The sequence below is a fragment of the Otolemur garnettii genome, unplaced genomic scaffold (genome assembly GCF_000181295.1).
Source record: "Otolemur garnettii isolate 467f Iridium unplaced genomic scaffold, OtoGar3 scaffold00007, whole genome shotgun sequence".
In the NCBI taxonomy this organism is placed as follows: Eukaryota; Metazoa; Chordata; class Mammalia; order Primates; family Galagidae; genus Otolemur; species Otolemur garnettii.
Genome location: NW_003852402.1, coordinates 23,543 through 44,588, shown reverse-complemented (window position 1 = coordinate 44,588; position 21,046 = coordinate 23,543). Strand labels below are relative to the sequence as shown.

The window sequence follows — 21,046 nt, the reverse complement described above, 5'->3', positions numbered from 1 at the left end:
CAATTCTCATGTGGTTTTGTGTCCCCAACATGTCTGATAACCCAGGGGTGGACACAGGACTGCCCTGTTCACTATGACACCCAGTAACACCTTGGAGAATCTGTGTTTTCCGTCTGTGACTTTAGGCTCTGTGAGGTATTAGTCTATGGGAGTGGGGGGACATTCCCACTAAGTGACACAGTAGGAGTTTCATGAAATATAAAGCTATGGCTGCTCCCTGGATACTCCAGGATGTGCTAGTTAACTGACAACGAAAGAAAGGGGTTAGCATTATGAGTCTGGGCACAGTGGCTCATGCCTTTAATCCCAGCACTCTGGGAAGTTGAGGCAGGTGGACTGCCTGAGCAAGAGTGAGACTCCATCTCTACTAAAAATAGAGAAACTAGCTGGGCATATTGGCAGGTGCCTGTAATCCCAGCTATTCAGGAGGCTGAGGCAGGAGGACTGCTCAAACCCAAGAGTTTGAGGTTGCTGTGAGCTGCGATGATACCAAGGCACTCTACTCAGGGCTATGGAATGAGACTATGTCTCAAAAACAATAAAAAATGGAGTTAGCATTCTAGAAAGAGGTAATTGACTCTGATCCTCATTATGAGAAAATAATGTTGCTACATTAAAGAGGCAGAGAGTAGTAATGAGTTTGGTACTCAGGTGTTCATGCTATCTCTGGTCTATTCAGTTGTAACAATGTAAGGACAATAACAGCTTCATAAAGATGTAGCAAGCTGGGACTCAGACCTCTCAGGCAAGAGCAGCATGCTCAGTCCCTCAAAGCAGACCACCTAGACCAGCAGTTCTCAACCTGGTCACAATCCATAGGAACTGTATCTTTTTTTTTTTTTTTTGAGACGGAGCCTCAAGCTATCCCCCTGGGTAGAGTGCCATGGCATCACGCTCACAGCAACCTCCAACTCCTGGGCTCAAGCGAGTCTCCTGCCTCCGCCTCCCAAGTAGCTGGGACTACAGGCGCCCGCCACAACGCCTGGCCATTTTTTGGTTGCAGCCATCATTGTTGTTTGGCGGCCCGGGCTGGGGATTCGAACCCGCCACCCTAGGTGTATGTGGCTGGCGCCTTAGCCGCTTGAGCCACAGGCGCCGAGCCAGGAACTGTATTAAAGGAAGGTTGAGAACTACTGATCTAGATCATCTTACAGAGGATGAGAGATGCTAAGTATCAGTGTCTGCACAGGGTCACCCACAAAAGTGGTGGCTATGGTTTGTCCCTTCCCACAGACCCTCTTCCACTGCATTTCCCCTGAACTATGGCCAGTCTCTAAGCAAGTAGGTCTCAGCAACATAAAGGTGGGTGGGTATTGGCATATTTGCTTGAACATTTGTCCCCCAGTTGCTCTGTGTTGATAGATAAAACTCAAAGATGACCGGACGTGATGGCTCACTGCTATAATCCCAGCACTTTGGGAGGCCAAAGCAGGAGGACTGCTGGAGGCCAGGAGTTCAAGGCCATCCTGGGCAACAGGGAGACTCTGTCTCTATAAAATATTTAAAACTTAGCTGGGCATGGCAGTGCACACCTGTAGTTGCAGCTACACAAGAGGACGAAGTGGGAGGATCACTTGAGCCGAGGAGTTGGAGGTTGCAGTGAGCTATGATTGCACCACTGCACTCCAGCACTCTAGCCTAGGCGACAGAGACCCTATCTCTAAAAATAAAACAAAAAACCTCTTGTAGCTGCCCTTTTTTTTTTTTTAAATAGAGAATTGACCTAGCTAAAACAGGGCAACTCTGTCCTGGAGGCTATGAGCTACCCTTCCATCTTACACACATGGGGACTGGCACAGAAGGGGCCTGGTCTTGAGGTGAGCAGGGATTCTCTGGGCTAATCTGCCCACCAGAGCATCCCTGGGATGTGAGGCAGTGAAGCTGCTTCCAGCCGAGACCACAGCTTTGCTTAATTTTCTTCCCCCAGTCCTGTGCTCCCCTCACTTTTCTTCTGAGAGAACGACCCCAGTGAGTCATTTGAACAACTGTCTTCTTGGGCTCTGCATCTAGGGAACCTAACATAAAAGTTATGTAAAGCCAATACTGATGGTAAATTTTATGGTATGTGGATTCTACCTCAGCAAAATGCTGTATATTTATTTTTATTTATTGTTTTTTTTTGAGTCAGAGTCTTAACTTTTGTCGCCCTTGGTAGAGTGCCATGTTAGAGGTTACAGCAACCTCTAACTCTTGGGCTTAAGCGATTCTCTTGCCTCAGCCTATAAGCCACCACAACGCCCAGCTATTTTTTTGTTGTAGTTGTTGTTTAGCAGGCTTGGGTGGGTTTGAACCCATCTGCCTTGGTGTATGTGGCCGGTGCCCTACCCACTGCGCTGCGGGCACTGCCCAGACGGTTGTATTTTAGAGAAATATTTATTACTCATTTACAATAATTAACCCACCTTATCAGGGTAATACATTCCTAGAAACCCCCAGTCAGGTGAAATATCTTACATTGAACATGTATCACTAAAATAGAGGGTAAACATTTGTTCTTGAGCTCCTAATTTAATACTTATTCTTTTTAAAATGCCAAATTCCACTGAAATGCTCTCTTACAGCAAATGAAGAGTTAACCTATGTTACCCTGTGGCCTCATTAACGTGGCTAATGATCTGCAAATTCTTTTTTTCACTGAGTACTCTTCAGACCTATAAAGCATGCACATATACTCAATATTTGTGTAACTCTCAACCTTTACTGTAAAAAAGGAAACAATAAAAACAAAATAAATTAATGAAAACAATGCAAATGATGTACAAGATGATCATAAAAACATATTAGCCAAGCACAAGTCCTAGAGAGGAGTGTAGATGGCAGACACTCCTGTAGCCCCTGCCTCCTGCAGGAGGTACACAGGCGGCCTCTTATGCTGGAATTGGGGTTTTAAAGGAAGATTTCCTTAAAGTCAATTTCTTTAATCTCAATGGGTGTCTTAACCCCTGATGTTTACCAATAATGCTTATGTTTTACTAGGCTGGACCTGTTACCTTCTATTTAGTGCCAAAGGCAAGCCGGTTCCTATAATCTCAGCCTTACCTAAAAGAGCTCTTGAAACAGGAGGTGTTCAAAAGTCTGCTCAAGAACATCTTAAGATAAGGACAGTTGGAAGACTAAAGAGGAAAAAGGATGGATGATCAGGAGCGAAAGGGTGTGGGGCCCACAGACTGTGTGGTGATGGCAACAGGGGTAGCCACTGCTTCAGCAGAAACATAAGGAAAAATCCCAGAGGATAGTTTTAGGAAGGAAAAAACCCAACAACCTAAATTTCCTTTTATTAAAGAGACACCCAACGATCTTCCCTGATCCTCTTAACTGTCTGGCCTGTGCGGTAGTGGATAGAGAAGGTGTTAATGATATTGATCCCTAATTCTGCTTCAAGGTCTAGTATGGACCTCTCACACCTGTCCAGAGAGTTCGCTAGTGCCGACCTTATCCATGTAGCCTGAGCTAGGAAAATAGGACAGGCAGGTTTACAAGAGGTGAAATAAGGGATGGCCTGGAGTGTCTCCATTCAGAAATGGAGGGTGCTGGGGTATTTAGAAAGGGCCCCACCCTGCTCATCAGCTGTGGGGAGAGGCTGCCTGCTGTGATGGGCTTTCGATGACGCCACTCTGCTTTGGGTCTGGCACATCTTCCTCTTTCTGCTCCAATTTGAAGTTCTGTGGACAAGGTTGCAAGTGAGGCCTGGCTCTGCATTTGCCCAGCTGTAGCCCTGGTACCTTTAGGGTGGCAAAGGCAGGCAAGAGCTCCTAAATTGGGTTTCAGTCCATTATCCCTGAAGAGAAGTCCCGTTTTTTCTATGGCAACTGAAACGTGCGCCTGACCTACCTCAAGCTCCTGCAAAACCTCGTCCATGAAATCCTGGGAGTTCTGTTTGTAAGACACAGCTAATCGAATGGCATCATTGAAGAGCTGGGGGTAAAGCAGAGATTGTGGGTAGGGGTCCTAGACTCTATCTGTCTGCAATCATGGGCCCCACTGTGAGTCCACACAACACTCCACCTTGAAAATCAGCAAGTTTATCCCTCAATTTACCTTTTCCCATCACCTTGACTTCATACAGATGGACTTTGGCTTCATCCAGCCTAGGCCCATCACCCTCTCCCTTCTCTGCTGCACATGCTCACTCACTGTCTCTGTTCTTTCTAGCAAGCCAGCTCATCTCTTCTTGGCTTCCCTGGTCACTGAACCACCTAGCACCTGAACCTTGCTAGGTGACCTCTGTAGCCCACCATACCTTCACGACGTTGGTACCATCAGCAGCTGAGACAAAGTACAGGGGCAGGGAGAACTTCCTTGCAAAATTGAAGCTTTTTTGGGTCACCTTTATGTCTGCTGTAGAGAGAAGATAGGAAATTGGCCTGTCTATGAAGGGAGAGACAGAGTAGTTTGGAGGGTGAGTCACTGGAGGCCCCATTCCAGAAAATTGGATAGGCAGGGACAGTTGAGGAACATGTCCCAGAAAAAGTTCATTAAATAGAAATCTGTGGGAATCTTGTCTTCTGGGAAGATGGCAGGTTGGTTCAGTTAGTATCTTTACAAGGAAGGGAGTAATGTAACCCATCTTTGGGGAGGAGGACTAATCACTGGAGGTTGATTGCCTCAGGAGGGGAGGGGGAGATATATAGTGGTGGGTCCTTCATGAGTTGCTGACACAGGTGCAGGGATGGCCCCACCATCAATTTTGTTGGCCACTACGATGCATGGGATCTCTGGCCTGAATTCTCGAAGCTCTGTGTACCAGGTGCTCAGGTTCTTGTAGGTGACTTTCCTCTGTACGTCGAATACCTGCAAAAGTGAGGAAGACAGTGCAGGCATGTCAGTGTCTCTGCACTCTACTTTCAGGTGACTCACACACCCAAGCAGGTGAACATGGGCATATGCCACAGGCATGGGAACTCAGACCAGACACACACTCTGAATTGCAGTCCCTCTGATCACAGAGGCTGTGCCTGTACTTCTCAGGAAAGCAGCCCCCTGGAACCTCCAGATTCAAAAGTGTTTTTAAAAAATCTCATTACTTTTTTCTTATCTCGTCACCTAATTTTATTCACCTCCTCTATTTATTTATTTATTTTTTTGAGATAGAGCCTCACTGTGTTGCCCTCAGTAGAGTGCTGTGGTGTCATAGCCCACAGCAATCTCAAACTCTTGGGCTCAAGCGATTCTCTTGCCTCAGCCTCCCAAGTAGCTGGGACTACAGGCACCCACCGCAATGCCCGGCTATTTTTGTTGTTGTTGTTGCAGTTGTCATTGTTGTTTAGCAGGCCCTGGCCAGGCTGGAACCCATCAGTCCCATTGTATGTGGCTGGCGCCATAACCACTGAGCTATGGGCGCCAAGCCTACTTTTTTTTTTTTTTTTTTAGATAAGAGTCTGACTTTGTTGCCCTTGGTAGAGTGCCATGGCATCATAGCTCACAGAAACCTCAAGTTCTTTGGCTCAAGCAATCCTCTTGCTTTGGTTTTTCTATTTATAGTAGAGACAGGGTCTTGTTATTGCTCAAGCTGGTCTCTAACTCCTGAGCTCAAGCAATCCATCTGTACTGGCCTCCTAGAGTGTTAGGATTACAGGCATGAGCCACTTTGCCCAGAATATTGACTTTTAATTTTAAGCTTTTGCTTACTCTTTTTGTTCATTCTTTAAATGTTTTAGAAGTTATTTTTAACTTTTATCTGTAGCTTTTAATTTTATTACCTTTTCATAATTTAATGTTTTCATGTATTTTAAAACATTAGCAGGAAGCATTAGCACCACAAACCAGTTCTAAGAGCAGGACTCTTGAGGCAACTCAAGTTGCTGCTACAGGGATCACAAAAGCAGACTCTAGAGCAGACTCACAGGCCCAAACTTCCCTAGTGCAATAGTGGATCACGGTTGTGGACAACAGCTCCATACCTGCTGGAATGGCTGATGTCACTGGACAATAGCCCCATAATCGCTAGAATGGCTGATGTCACTTCAGAATCATCGAGCCCTTTGTGTGAGCAGCATGGTTCATCGTGCTCAGGGCCAGGGGGCTTGCCCCAATGGGTGTGGGTGATGGATCACAGCTGTAACTTCAGCAGGTGGCAAGAAATCTATCTGGAATATCTTTCATGGTACTTTCCAGGCCCAATTTTGACAAATAAACACATTGTCTCGAATTCCCAATAAAACTTTGTATAAAGCATGTGGCTCAGGCACCTTTTGTCAAGGCTTGGTTTCTTTTTTTTTGGAGACAGAGCCTCAAGCTGTCCCCCTGGGTAGAGTACTGTGGCATCACAGCTCACAGCAACCTCCAACTCCTGGGCTCAAGCGAGTCTCCTGCCTCCGCCTCCCAAGTAGCTAGGACCACAGGCGCCTGCCACAACACCTGGCTATTTTTTGGTTGCAGCTGTCATTGTTGTTTTTGGCGGGCCCAGGCTAGATTTGAACCCGCCACCTTAGGTGTATGTGGCTGGCGCCTTAGCCACTTGAGCCACAGGCACCGAGCCAAGGCTTGGTTTCTTGGGCACCCTTTCCACGTTTTTGGGAGTGGGAAAGGAGCTGGCTACAGAGGAGCTCCCCTGTCTCAAGGTTTCAAGGTGAGGGGAGTGGAGCCCTGGCTCCCTCTGCAACCAACAGCTCCCTAGCAGTCAGGATATGAGTGCCTTCCACCTGCTAGCCCTCAGAAGAGGGTCTGAGAGTAGCCAACAGAGATGCACCAGAGTCAGGAAATGGTCACTGAAAGAAAAGAAAAGTGAGCTCAAAATACTCCATGCCAGAGCAGGAGTGAAACTAAATGGCTAGATAGAACCAACCTACCCAATTCTTGAGAGTTCTGCACCACACTCCCCCCATGTGCCTAACCCCACCACCCTCTTTTGTTTAGTATCCTACATTTAACATCAAAATTTAGTATACCTACCAGGTACAGTTGGTGCTTAAGGGTACACTTTTAACTTTGACTCAATTTGTACAAAAGCAAATTATGCAACAAAAATGTCTGTACCCCTATAATATTCTGAAACAAAGATAAATAAAATTAAATAAATAAAGTAAAATTTTAGAAATTTTCAAAGGGGGCTCAGCGCTCGTAGCACAGTGGTTATGGAGTCAGTCACATACACTGAGGGTGGCCGGTTTGAACCCGGCCTGGGCCAGCTAAACAACTGCAGCAAAAAAATAGCCAGGCGTTGTGCTGGGCACCTGTAGTCCCAGCTACTTGGGAGGCTGAGGCAAGAGAATCGTGTAAGCCCAGGAGTTCGAGCTTGCTGTGAGCTATGATGCCACAGTACTCTACCGAGAGTGACCTCATGAAACTAAAAAAAAAAAGAAAGAAATTTTCAAGGGATTTTTGCTTAAGGGGGGCAGTGGCAGGAATCAGGTGATGAGCTCCTTCTATTACCATCTGCAAAGGGTTAGGCGGGAAGAAACTTCAATGCTTTCACCAATGGTGTCTGGGCTTGTGCTTAGCCACTGGTGAGCTCCTGGGGGCCATACTTGTGTCTTTCCCCCCACGGCACCTTGCTTACACACATCACACACAGAATTCATGTGCTACAAGTGGTCAGAGTATGGTGGGCACACACAGGAGAGAGTAATTTTAATGACAATTACTAGAGGAGGCTGCGCAGAGAAGCAATAAGCAGGGCTGAGAAATGAGCAGAGTTTCAAGTGAAGCTTGTGAACTTGGCAGGGGCTGAGGGAAGGGCATGAAGGGGGTGCAGCGAGCAGGCAGCAGTGAGCAGGACAGACTAGCTCCTTCCACATGCTGGTGCTGTTGCTCCTTAGAACAGCAGTGGCCCTCTGTTCAGCTGTGCATCCCTCTCAGCACCACGCTGAGCCCCAGCACACTGCAGATGAGCACTGAGTGGGACATAAGGCTGGAAAGGCTGGTGGCATCTACATACTGTGGAGTGTACAGCAGACTCAGTACAGTCATTCACCCCATATGCTCTTGTCATGCAACTGGCTCCCTTGCAGAGAAGTGCTATCTGCTTCTCCCTCCTGTGACTAAGGCCAGAGTGAGACCATGTAACCTACATGGCTCAGTCATGAAAGGAAACACAACTACCTGTTTTCTTGGGGGCTCTGTTAGGATCTGCTATCACCCCAACAGCAAGCCCCAGTCAGCTCACACGGACAAGACGTGCAGAAAGACACGTGTGCAGAACTACCACCAGCCTGGCTGCTGCGTGTGGAGATGCCTCAGTGGGTTCCAGCCTGGGACCAGCCTTAGGTCTTCTCAACTGAGAACTCAAGACATTATAGATTCCTGATTTATTAGAAAATGGTTGTTTTGTGTCACCAAATTTTGGGTTTTGTGTTAAAGCAAGACCTTAAATGATGTTCTAAGAAGTGTGAATGACTAGGGTTTTCACTTGGTGACAACTCCTAGGGTTCACTAATTCAGAAAACCAGGCTATTACTTGATATGTTATAGATGGCTGAGACTCATGAAAAGTTTATAAAGGGACCAAATTCCCCAAAAAACTAAAAAAAAAGAAAACATGCTCCTTTCAGCATCTAAAAGTGGTGGCCTGAAAACCAAGCCAGGGAATTCATGGGAAGGAACTTCTGAAGGACTCCTTTCTCGCCTTTCCCACAGCTATGTTTCAGGTACTCTTGTGGCACTCATTACAACCTGGCTACTGGGGTGAAACCTTGAGGACTATGTCCCATAAAGCAAATGAGGGGGTGGGAACATGCAGCCCTAGCACCTGCCTCTGGAGAAAAGCCACAGGCATCAGGTGAGGGAGGCCTGAGAGCTTATCTGAGAGGGTGGCTCCCTCAGGGAGGGATTATGTCCCTGTTTCAGCCACATTTTCCTCCTGGATGCTATACCTGATATTGAAGCCCTGAGTGCTGATCTCCCTAATATGGCAGCTCTTCACCTTTTCTTCACCAATTGCCACCAGAAGAGAGCTCACTTGCTCCGTTCTCACTTAGCAGCTTTGCAGAGCATGTGTGGTTTAAGGATGCCTCGGAGGCCCTGACCTCCTTCCCCTTAGTACCCAAATGTGGTTAGGAGGACTCAGGGCTGCCAGACCCCTCACCCCACAGGTCAGACTTGCCCGATGCCTTTGTCCACCGCCCTGGTCTCGTACCATGATGCAGGCATGGGCCTTGTGGTAGTAGGAGGCATGCATGCTCTGGAACCGCTCCTGGCCTGCCGTGTCCCAAAAGTCTGCAATGAGAATACAGCTCTGATTGCCTGATGGGAGCTGGAGAGAGAGACCCACATGCCCTGAGCGTTTCTGTGCAGGTCACTGTGCAGAAATACAATACACGAGTGGTACAAACCACAGCATATGCGTGTTGAGTGCATGTATAGTACACAGGGAGGAATGAAGACCACACAGCTCTATGTGTGTCCTCAAGACACAGTATACCTGGGTGTGCTGTGAGAGGTGTGTGTGCACCTGTGTGCATGGAAGGACATGGGCCAGGGGCCAGGAGGAAGCCTCAGGAGGAGAGGTGGATTCCCCCTCATTCTCACACATAAGAGGCAGGTCCCTGAGGTCAAAACTGGCTGACTTCCTATATCTGCTGATTGCAGTTGGTAGACACAGGCAGGCAGGCTAAGTGGCCTGGCCAAGGAAAAGGTCAAAACCCTATGTGAGAGATAACATTTTGACCACATTTGTTATATCTTTTACACTGGCTGAAGGAGAACCCCTGAAACTAGGAAAGCTACTGCCGTGTCAAAGGCTCTCTGTTCCTCTTCTCTCTGGTGGGCACAGCCCTGACTCCTGCTTTTCTGAACTGTGTCCTGCACACTGGTCCTGGTGTGGATGCTAGGTCAGGGGGAGACCTTGTCCCCTGTAAGCCTCCTTCCTCCCTCCCTGGCCTTCTGGTTTCTGACTTTTGGCATTTTCCCTATAACCCCTTGATCCTCCTCCCAGACCTCTCCCATGGACCTTTTCCCATCTCATTTCCTCACCCTTGAGGGTTCACATAGCTTGGCCCCATGATGCTCACCCACAAGAATGGTCTTGCCATCTACTGTGGCCGTGTGCTTGTACAGGGTCAGGGCATACGTGGACAACTGCTGTGGCTGGCTGCATTCAGGTTAAGGAGCAAAAATCAATAAAAGGGGAGGTAAAGAAAAAGCAGGGAGCAGGAGTGTTTGGTGTGATAAAATGGATTGTCTCATTTCTTTCCTTTTTGTAGCTATTTAGATTTTAAATCAAAGGTATGTTGCAAACAAAGGATCAGCTTCAAATATCACTGGCAAAGACTCCATGGAAGGGTGAGGGGTGGGAGGAACTGGGAGTGAGTCCAGGCCACCTAAGTCCGAGGTAAAACATAGAATTTTAGAAAGGAGCTGTCATAAATGGCATCATGGAGGTAGAAAATGCAACTATGAATACTCTACCTCTTTCATGGATGGAGCTCTTCTAGGCTAGAAGGAAACTATAACCCTAGGTAGCAACATGACCATTTGGTGTGTGTGTGGGGGTATAATCCTGTAAGTTAGACAAAAGATAAGTTGATTATAAATTGTAGGTAGCCTGTGTGTGAAACCCTAACAAAAAGCCTGGGCAATGATGTCTGCTGAAGCTCCAAGATGCCAGACAGCTTAATTAGCAAGGCTGAGATGATACCGGTGTGCTGGGACTGCTTGGTATAGGGTAGAGCAAGATATACTCAGATCCCAGGGCACTTTTAGCACTGGGTTGCAGCAATTAGCACTGGGTTGCTGGCCCCAGTGTGGGGAGAAATAGGTTCCAGGGGTTCTTCTTACCTGCATTTCTCAGTGGAACCACTGGGAAGCCTTTAAAAAACCTTCCAGATGCAGGGAGGATCTTGCTCCAAACCTGCACAATGTAACAATTCATGGGAGGAAGAAGGGGCTGGCATCTTATATGTTATAAAGGTCATTTACATCAGAGATTTGTTAAGTATTAGGTGGCCCAAGGGAGGCTAAGTGACTTTTCCAAGATCAGAAGCTACTGAGGAGGAGGAGGCAGAGTTTGATGCATTCCATGTGCTGTAAGCCATTCTACTGCCTTTCTACTATAAGACGAATCCAAATGTAAGCTCCAAAATGTACTGCACTGATTGTGCAATATTATGCACATTGATCACCAAGAAACCAATATGAATGAAACCTGTATATTTACTTACCCATCCCTGCCTGGGCTGCTGGTGCAAAGGGATGGGCAGTGGGGTGGAGACACGAGAGTGTGGGAAGACCCCAAGAACAAGGGGCGTGTCAAACCTTGAAGGATACAATCCGTCCATGAGAAATCTCTCCATGAGTCTGTAAGGAGAACATGCACAGTGGTCAGGTGGCATCCCCATCTCCCCCTTGCCCCTAGTCTACTACCCCCAAGATGACAATGTGGAAGCCACCCCTCTCCCCCAGTCATTCCATAACCCATTTCCAGGTCAGGCCCGGAAGGTGAGAATCACCTTTACACAGTAACTCATATCATACAAGTGACAGACCAGCCCCGCACAGCTCTCAGGTCCATGACATCCACTGTGGCACAGTGCTGCACACACAGTCTCCCATGTCATGCACAGGTAAACTGGGGCGAGGAAGGCTCTGCCCTCTACCCAAAAGCCATTTCCCCAAATCCTGCAGATTCTTCAGGGCTTTGCTCAAATATCACCCAAGCAGTGAGATCATCCTTGGCAACCTGCACTGCATGTAACACCAATTGAAATATTAAGTATCTTATTTACTGTCTCTCAACTTAAATGGAATGTACATGAATTTGTAGTTTACTGCGGCTTCCCCAGTGAATAGAACAGAGCCGAAGGTACAGTCATGCTTAGTATTTGAATAGATAAATGTGAACAGAGTTAATAAGCCAGATACAGTACATATCCCTGTATCCAATGAGACAGTACATATCTTCTTCTGGCTTTCATAACCACTGTCCACCAACAGACCATATACTAAATCTCAAAAAAAAAAAATACCCTCCTCTCAAAAGATATCATCAAGATCATATCCTGTACCATAATGCAATTAAATAAACTGAAAATACACACTAAATTTTAACAACCCTGTTATAAAATTAACAGATAATCAAACATATAAAGCCACTTATAAACACCTTATAGATTAGAAAGGACATCATTAAGAATACTTAAATATTTAAGATTAAAAAATATAAAAGTTCCATATAATTTCTGCTTATGGGAAAATGGAGTAGATGTACTTTTCCTACTCCCCTTCTAAGGACGACTAAAAACTCTGCACATAGGCTAGTCACAGTGGCTCATGGGAGATGGAGGTGGGAGGATCCCTTGAGTTCCATCCAACAAAAGGAACACATAAAGATAAGTGCTAAGAGACAAAACACATTTAGACCTCAACCACAATCCCAACACCATGGAAAATTCGTGGCCCCACCTACGGAGGGTAAGGCATCCTAGCAACACTCCCAAGCTGGATTAGTGTCACAGAAGGTCAGCCAGTGCCAGAACTCTCATCTCTGTCAGACAGTAACAAGGCCTCCACCCAGTGTCAATGGAGCCTAGACTACACCACTGGTAGTAATGTGCTTTTTATTTTTTGATACAGAGTCTCAAGCTGTTACACTGGGTAGAGTACGCTGGTGTCACAGCTAACAGCAACCTCCAACTCTTGTGCTCAAGCGATCCTCTTGCCTCAGTTTTTCTACTTTTAGTAGATATAGGGTCTCATTTTTTGCTCAGGCTGGTCACGAACCAGTGAGCTAAAGCTTTCCACCCGCTTCGGCCTCCCAGAGTGCTAGGATTACAGGTGTGAGCCACCACCCCTGGCCCCACTGGTAGTAATGAAGAGGGAGGTATGGGTGCGTGTTGCCCCTGTTGAAGTAGTGCCACAAGAAGCCAGGTAAACATGGCAGGGCACAGCAGCTCACGCCTGTAATCGTAAAACTTTGGGAGGCTGAGGCAGGAGGAAAGTTTGAGGCTAGGAGTTTGAGAAGAGCCTGAACAACAGCAATATCTCATCTCTACAAAAACAAACAAAGAACAACAACAACAAAAAAAGGCAGATAAATAGAAGATTTGAGTAAGACTCAGAGGCTCAAAACCTGATACTCCAAGTTTCAATAGAAAATTATTCATTAGGCTAGGTATGGGAGCTCTTGCCTGTAATCCCAGCACTTTAGGAGGCCAAGGTGGGTGGATGACTTTAGCTCAGGAGTTTGAAACCAGCCTAAGCAAGAGAGAGATCCCTGTCTCTACTAAAAATAAAAGACTTAACCAGTGTTGTGGAAGGTGCCTGTTGTCCCAGGTACTTGGGAGGCTGAGGCAGGAGGAGCGCTTGAACCCAGGAGTCTGAGGTTGCTGTGAACTAGGCTGATGCTATAGTGCTCTAGCCTGAGCAAAAGAAGACTTTGTCGCAAAAAAAAAAAAAAAAGAAAGAAAATTGTTCATCATACCAAGAACCAGGAAGATCTCAAACTGAGTGAATAAAGAAAATCAACAGAGTGACACAGAGATGATAGAAATGTTACAGCTATCTAACAAAGCTCTTTATAGTCATAAAAACGCTGCAATGAGAAAAGTATGGATGTGCTTGAAACAAATGAAAATACAGATATTCTAAGAAAAGAAATACATTTTCAGCAAAGAGATTATTTTTCAGCAAAGAAGATATAAAGAAGAAACCAATAGAATTTTTAAAACATTTGGAAAATACAATAACAAAAATGAAAAATTTATTTGATGGGCTCAGGGTAGGATGGTGGACAAAGGAAAGAATCATTGAACTTTATAATAAATATACGAAGAGATAGATTCAATAGCACTATAGACAAATTAAAATAGAATTTTAAAAGTGTTTAACCCATAGGAAAGCAGAAAAAGAACTCTTAAAATGGAAAATACAAACCAAATGGGCAGACTTAAGCACTAGTAAATCAATAATTACAGATGATTCTCATTATTTACAATAGTTCACAAGGTCATCACAAACACATTGATAGTCAATACTGAACTGATGTTCCTATGGGAAATAAGAGGTTAGATTCCTGTGAGCCTCTGGTTGCATTTTCATCAGTCAAGCAATATATAACTTCGTTTTATGTATATTTCTGTTTAAACACCTTCTTTAATATATAGCACGGTTTAAAAAGTTCATGGAAAAACGGAATTAAAAGATGAAAACTAAACAAAAAAATCACTTTATTTCTGAATAACATTGTCTCCATCAAGATCAAGACACTTTTGTAAGCAATGATACATTTACTCCTTCCCTAAAGAACTGAGAGTCCTTGGAATTCAGTCCATGTAGACTTTTATATATTATTAACTAAATTAAAATGGGTGCCCTTCAATGATTATTTTAGGATTAGAAAAGGAAAAGAAGTCAGAAAGCTTGCCTAGGCACCTCTGGCTCAAGTGGCTGAGGCACCAGCCACATACACCAGAGCTGGCAAGTTTGAGTCCAGCCCAGGCCTGGCAAACAACAATGACGGCTGCAACCAAAAAATATGTGCATTATAATATGTGTGTGTGTGTGTGTGTGTGTGTTTTAAGTAAAGGTGACCATTTCGTCACTCAGGCAAAATGGCGAGCTTCTTTATTGCAACCAAAAAATATCTGGGTGTTGTGGCAGGTGCCTGTACTCCCAGCTACTTGGAAGGCTGAGGCAAGAGACTCACTCAAGCCCAGGAGTTGGAGGTTGCTGTGAGCTGTGATGCCACGGAACTCTACCCAGGACAACAGCTTGAGGCTCTGTCTCAAAAAAAAAAAAAAAAAGAAGTCAGAAAGCCTATAACGTGGATGCTTAATGATTTCCCATTGAAATGCTTGCAAAATTGCCCTTATTTGATGAAAGGAATGAGCAACAGCATTGTTGTGGTAGAGAAGGCCTCCCTGGCAAAGCATTCTTGGTATGTTTTTCTGCTGAAGCTTTGGCTAACCTTCTCATAACATTCTCTCTCTCTCTTTTTTGCAGTTTTTGGCTGGGGCTGGGTTTGAACCCGCCACCTCCGGTATATGGGGCCAGCGCCCTACTCCTTTGAGCCACAGGCGCCGCCCTCTCATAACATTCTTATAAGCTGCTGGGTGTGGTGGCTCACCCTTGTAATCCTAGCTCTCTGGGAGGTTGAGGCAGGTGGACGGATGGCTGGAGCTCAGGAGTTTGAGACCAGCCCGAGCAAGAGTGAAACCCCATCTCTAAAAAAATAGCTGGATGTTGTGACAGGCACCTGTAGTCTCAGCTACTTAGGAGGCTCAGGAAAGAGGACTGCTTGAGCCCAAGAGTTTGAGCTATGATTCTACAGCACTCTACTGATGACAACAAAGTGAGACTCTGTCTTAAAAAACAAAAAACTCCCAAACAACACAAAAAACACTCTCATAAGCAGATGATATTATTTGGCTCTCCAGAAAGTGAATAAGCAAAATGCAGTAAGTGTCAAAAACAAAACAAAACAAACAAAACTCCTCAAACTGTTGCCTTGACGTTTGCTCTTGACTGGTCCACTTTTGCTTTGGGTGGACCACTTCCAACTCTTGGTAGCCATTGCTTTGACTGTGTTTTGTCTTTACGATTATACTGGTAAAGCCATGCTCCATCTTCAAGATCTTGATCCCACTTGTTTAAAATTTGCATTGAAAGCCCTGCCTTTATCTACAGTTGATGTGGTTGTACAGTTTTGTTACCATCGAGTAGAAAATTTGCTTAACTTTAAATATTCAGGCAGCACTGTGTAAGCTGAACAACGGAGATGTCTATGGTGTTAGCTATTGTTTCTGCTGTTAATTGTTAGTTCTCTTCAATTAGGACACAAAAAAGAATAATTTTTTCTTGCAAAGTGATGTGGAAGGTCTGCTATTGTGGGCTTCATCTTCAACATCATCTTATCCTTTAAGTAACTGTAAATGATTAATTGGTGCATTGTTTCCACAAACTGTTCATAAAGCATCAGTGTTTCAGTGATTCCAGCATTCTTCCACTCAAGCTATTTTAGGAGAATTCATGTTGTTCTGATAGGATTTTTTTCCAAACTGATGTCTTATCTTATCCTTCTTAGTGCCTCAAATTAGATCTGCTCAAGCATGTTATAAGTAGTATGAGTTTTTTTTTTATGACAAAAAATTTTCAGATCTATACATTACTTTTTCATAATATGCATTTTCCATGAAATTTATGAAGACCCCTCATATTGGGGTTTCATTATCATTGACCTCCTAGCCAAAAGCACTGTAACTCACACATGAATACAGCTTATCTAACACACATAGTTCTTAAAGCCTTCCACAAACAAGTCTACACACAACTCTACTGACAACTTTGACAAAATGGGCCAATTCCATAAAAAGGCAAACTACAAAAACTCACTTGATATGAAAAAGACCATCTGATCAGGTCTATAACTACTAAGGAAATTTATTTCATAATTAAAAGAATCCTATCCCCTCCCTCAAAACTCTCCAGACCCAAATGTTTTCTAGGGAAAGTTTTACCAGACATTTAATGAATTAACATCAATTTTACACAATCACTTCTAGAAAACTGGAAGGAGAGAATATTTCCCATTTCATCTTATTATACCAGTTAACCCTGACAGTAAAGCCAAAGATAATACAAAATAAAAAAAGAAAGTCTATATCAATATCCCTGATGAACACAGAAGCATAAATCATTAACAAAGTATTAGCAAACAGAATCCAGCAAAAAAAAAAGTTATACACCATAACTTAAGTGTTAAAGACCAAATATTCTTTATTTCAGTAATGCAAGGCTGGTTCAATCTTTGAGAACCAACGTAAAATGCCATATTAATAGGCCAAAGAAGAAAAATCATATGATAATATTAATTGATGCAGAAAAGATATCTGAACAAAATCAACACCCACTCACGATAAAAGCTTTGAAAAAACCAGCAATAAAGGGGAACTTCTATAATTTGATAAAAATGCTTTACAAACGCCTATAGCTAACATCATACTCAATGGTGAAAAGATGGAATGTGCTGCTCCTAAGATTACGAACAACACAAAGATGTCTGTTCTTACCACTCTTATTTAACATAGTACTAGAAGTTATAGCCAGTGCCATGGGAGTGGGGGAGGATATAAAAGGCATACAAATCAGAAAAGAAGAAATACAACTGTCCTTATTTGCAGATGCCAGGAAGGTCTACACAGAAAATCTCTAGGAATCTACAAAAAAGACTCCTACAACTAGAAGTAAGTTCAGCATGGTCATGGGATACAAGATCAACATATAAAAATGAATTATATTTCCATATACTAGCAATGAACATATTAATAGTGAAATGAAAAACACAATAGCATACAGAATCACTAAAAAGTATCTATATGTAAATCTAAAACATTTACAAGACTTATACGCTGAAAAGTGCAAAAAACCAAAGATGATTTAAATAAATGGGTATAAACTGACAAAAGGTTTACTTCAACAAGAAGATAAAATGTTGTATTATATGAAGGTTGTATGCACCAGAACAACAGAGCCACAAAATACATACTGTGTAAACACTAACACAATTGAAAGATGAAATAAACACTTCCATATTTAGGAAAGTTAATACCTCAGTTTTTTTTTTTATTAAATCATAGCTGTGTACATTAATGTAATCATGGGGCACAATGGGGTGGTTTTATATACCATTTGAAATATTTTCATCAAACTGGTTAACATAGCCTTCAACGCATTTTATTAGTTATTGTGTCAAGACATTTATATGTCAAGACATTTATATTCTACACTTAATAAATTTAACATGTACCCTTGTAAAATGCACTGTAGAACACCTGAGTTTTAATAACAGGACATCCAGACAGAAGATCAAACAGGAAACAGAGGACTGAAACCAATCAGGTCTAACCAATATACATAGCACTTCACACACTAACAGCATAATACACATTCTTCTCAAGTGAAGAGAGACTATTTCTAGGACAGACCATAAGTCTTAATAAAGTTAAAAGATGGGTGGCGCCTGTGGCTCAAAGGGATAGTGCGCTGGCCCCATATGCCAGCGGTGGTGGGTTCAAACCCAGCCCTGGCCAAAAACTGCAAAAAAAAAATAAATAAAGTTAAAAGATTAAGATCATACAAAGTATCTTTGCCAATGACAATGGAATGAAACTGGAAATCAGTAACAGAAGAAAACTGGAAAATTCACGAATATGTGAAAATTTAACAATACACTTTTTAAAAACCAAGGAGTCAAGAAGAAATTAAAAGGGAAACTAGAGGCTCGGTGCCTGTGGCTCAAGTGGCTAAGGCAGCAGCCACATACACCTAAGGTGGCGGGTTCAAATCCAGCCCGGGCCTGCTAAAACAACAATGACGGCTGCAACCAAAAAATAGCCGGGCCTGTGGTCCCAGCTACTTGGGAGGCTGAGGCAGGAGACTCGTTTGAGCCCAGGAGTTGGAGGTTGCTGTGAGCTGTAATAACACGTAACTATACCCAGGGGGACAGCTTGAGGCTCTGTCTCAAAAAAAAAAAAAAAAAAAAAAAAAAAAGGGAAACTAGAAAACACCTGAGATGAATGAAAATGAAAACAGCACATACCAAAACTTGTAAGATAAAGTGAAAGAAGTTCTAAGAGAAAAAAATGTAACGTATATCTGTAAATGAATACATTAAAAATGAAAAAGAAAAATCAAATCAGTAACATAATCGCCTGCCCTAAGGTACTTGACAAAGAATAGGAAATTAAAACCAAAGCTACCAATAGGAACAAAATAGTAAAGATTAGAGATAAAATAGAGAAGAGAAAAATAAATCAATGAAACAAAAGTTGGTTCTTTGAGATCAAAAAAATTAACAAACCTTTAGAAAAAGAGAGGGAAGATGCAAATTAACAAAACCAGGGCTAGGCGCAGTGGCTCACACCTGTAATACCACTCAGGGAGGCTGAGGCAGGTTTGATTACTTGAGCTTAGGAGTTTGAGACCAGCCTGAGCAAGAGTGAGACCCCATCTCTATTAAAAATAGTCAGGCATTCCGGTAGGTGCCTATAGTCCCAGCTACTCGGGAGGTTGAGGCAGAGGATCACCTAAGCCCAAGAGTTTGAGGTTGCTGTAAGCTATGATGCCATAGCACTCTATACCACAGCACTCTACTGAGGGTGACTAAGTGAGAATCTATCTAAAAAAAAAAAAAAAAAGAAAAAAATCCCACCAAAAAACCAAAATCAGAAATAAATCTGGGGCATGAATACCAATTTCACAAAAATTAAAAGGGTTTTAAGAGAACTCTATGAACAACTGCATGCCAACAAACAAACCAGCATTGAACTTGGGGGCTGCATATCACTAAGTAGGCAGACCATCTGGTTTCTCACACCTGGCTATATCCTCCAAAAGCTCCACCAACCATTAAGCTGACAATCTATTTTCCACCTGTCTGCCTTTCTTATTTTCTCTTTGTTGGTTCAAAACTTGGGTGGAGGTAAAGGGGCTGTTATTTATTGGGCAGCCTTCCCAAACTACAACACCTACCCTCATTTTTATTGTATATGTATGTTATTGAGGACAGTCAAAGCAACTGCAAAATACTAAACCAGAGCTGCAGTGTCTGGGTGTGGGGTAGGGAAGGGAAAGAGGGAGAATATGAATTCATGACGATAGCCTCAAAACCAGCCAAGCTCCTAGAGAATTATTCATAGCCACCCAAGTGCAAGGATATGTTAATAATAATCAAAGTAGAATACAAGGTGGGCTTAGAGCACTTGGGATGGGCAACTCTACCCTCATCTTTTAAGGGCAGAAATGGACAATGTGCCTTCACCAGCCTTAGACAGTGAAAATAGAATGTCTCACGGAAATAAGCACTGTAGAGGATCAATTCTCTAGGTCAGTGGTTCTCAACCTTCCTAATGCCATGACCCTTTAATACAGTTCCTGTGGGTCATGACCCAAGGTTGAGAACAGCTGGTCTAGATGGAGAGGCACTGAATAAGCCAGTCTTCACAATGACTATAGTTAATCATAATTTCTATCCACTCTTCTCAACTTCAGTGAAGCCCTCCAGAAAGCATCTTTACCACCTATATTCAATCTGTCATTTGGTTGTGTGGTCAATTTCCTCTCTTCATTCCCACTCCCTTGTCCTTGCAATCCTTCAGTCAACAGACCACATACAGTATCCTCACCTGCTTCACTGCTGTCATGACTTAGGGAAATGCTCTAATTCCTCAGTCCTATGACTGTCCCCTTCCGCTAACATATACAACTGCTCATGTGATTCTCCTCACTTCCTCACGCACACCAGGGCTCCAGCCAAGACTACTCTCTTACCATCCTACATTAGCTATGCTCCTCTATGCCTCTGGAGGACTTTTTCTAATGACCCAGACCCACTCTTGGCCTGGTCTTTCTTCCCTAACCTCACAACATACTTGGACTTGCCCACTGCACTGTCCCCCAGGCAGATGATCTTCACATTGTCATCAGCATCATATTTCTCTTGGTCCAGCTCACAGGGCTTGATTCTGTCTCCTGCCATTGACTCCTAGCTGTAGAAAGGAGTCCAGCCCAGGAGAATGGGGTCTTGTCACTATCTGGGAAGAGAAATAAGAGGCTGCTGTTAGAGATGGGAAGTTCCCTCAATCAAATCTATTTCTTCCTGTTCCTGGACAGGAAAGACAAGGAACCAATAAAAAAAGGGGCCCAAGGACACACATCCTTCTCCATTCATCTTGGGGTTGTAACCTGTACACATGAGATCCTCTCAGGGTGATTTATCTTATGTAATCTCTGTGCTGCAGGTATGCTCAAGGCCATACCTCCTATTCCCACCTGAAGAGACAGTATTCTAAAGCCATGTTGAAACTTTACAAGTTCAACATATAAAAGTCTTCTCACTTGTGAAGCAGGGACCAAAAAAACGTGCCCATGTTACATGGTTTATACGTCTGCCAATATTCTCAGCTCTCAGCACTGAATGATACAGACCACACAGACAAAGATGCCTAATCCACATTCCTGATCCTCTGTCCTCATGTCTCTCACCTCCCCTTCATTTTCCATCCTATTGCAACTGGCACCTGCCTCTCCCTCCCTCATTATGACTATTCCCCAAACTCTCTTCTCCAGGGGTATTTTAATCTTTTCTAGTTTTCTTTCTTTCTTTCTTTTTTTTTTT

The 21,046-nt window shown here is 43.7% G+C and overlaps 1 protein-coding gene across 2 annotated transcripts in view; it reads right to left on the bottom strand.

Moving 5' to 3' along the window:
- Window positions 1–2,690: 2,690 nt before the first annotated feature.
- RABL2B (RAB, member of RAS oncogene family like 2B) overlaps window positions 2,691–21,046 on the bottom strand; it is a 19,606-nt gene continuing 1,250 nt past the window's right edge. The window contains exons 2-9 of one of the 2 annotated variants that reach the window (XM_023509443.1): window positions 20,301–20,462; window positions 11,203–11,232; window positions 9,948–10,027; window positions 9,074–9,153; window positions 4,680–4,791; window positions 4,241–4,338; window positions 3,832–3,915; window positions 2,691–3,722 (exon numbers count right to left, since the gene is read on the bottom strand). In XM_023509443.1, coding sequence (XP_023365211.1) covers window positions 3,564–3,722; window positions 3,832–3,915; window positions 4,241–4,338; window positions 4,680–4,791; window positions 9,074–9,153; window positions 9,948–10,027; window positions 11,203–11,232; window positions 20,301–20,407 — 750 coding nt within the window. In that variant the 5' untranslated portion in view covers window positions 20,408–20,462 and the 3' untranslated portion in view covers window positions 2,691–3,563. The remainder of the gene's footprint in view (window positions 3,723–3,831; window positions 3,916–4,240; window positions 4,339–4,679; window positions 4,792–9,073; window positions 9,154–9,947; window positions 10,028–11,202; window positions 11,233–20,300; window positions 20,463–21,046) is intronic. The other variant, XM_003783070.3, reaches the window with a different exon arrangement.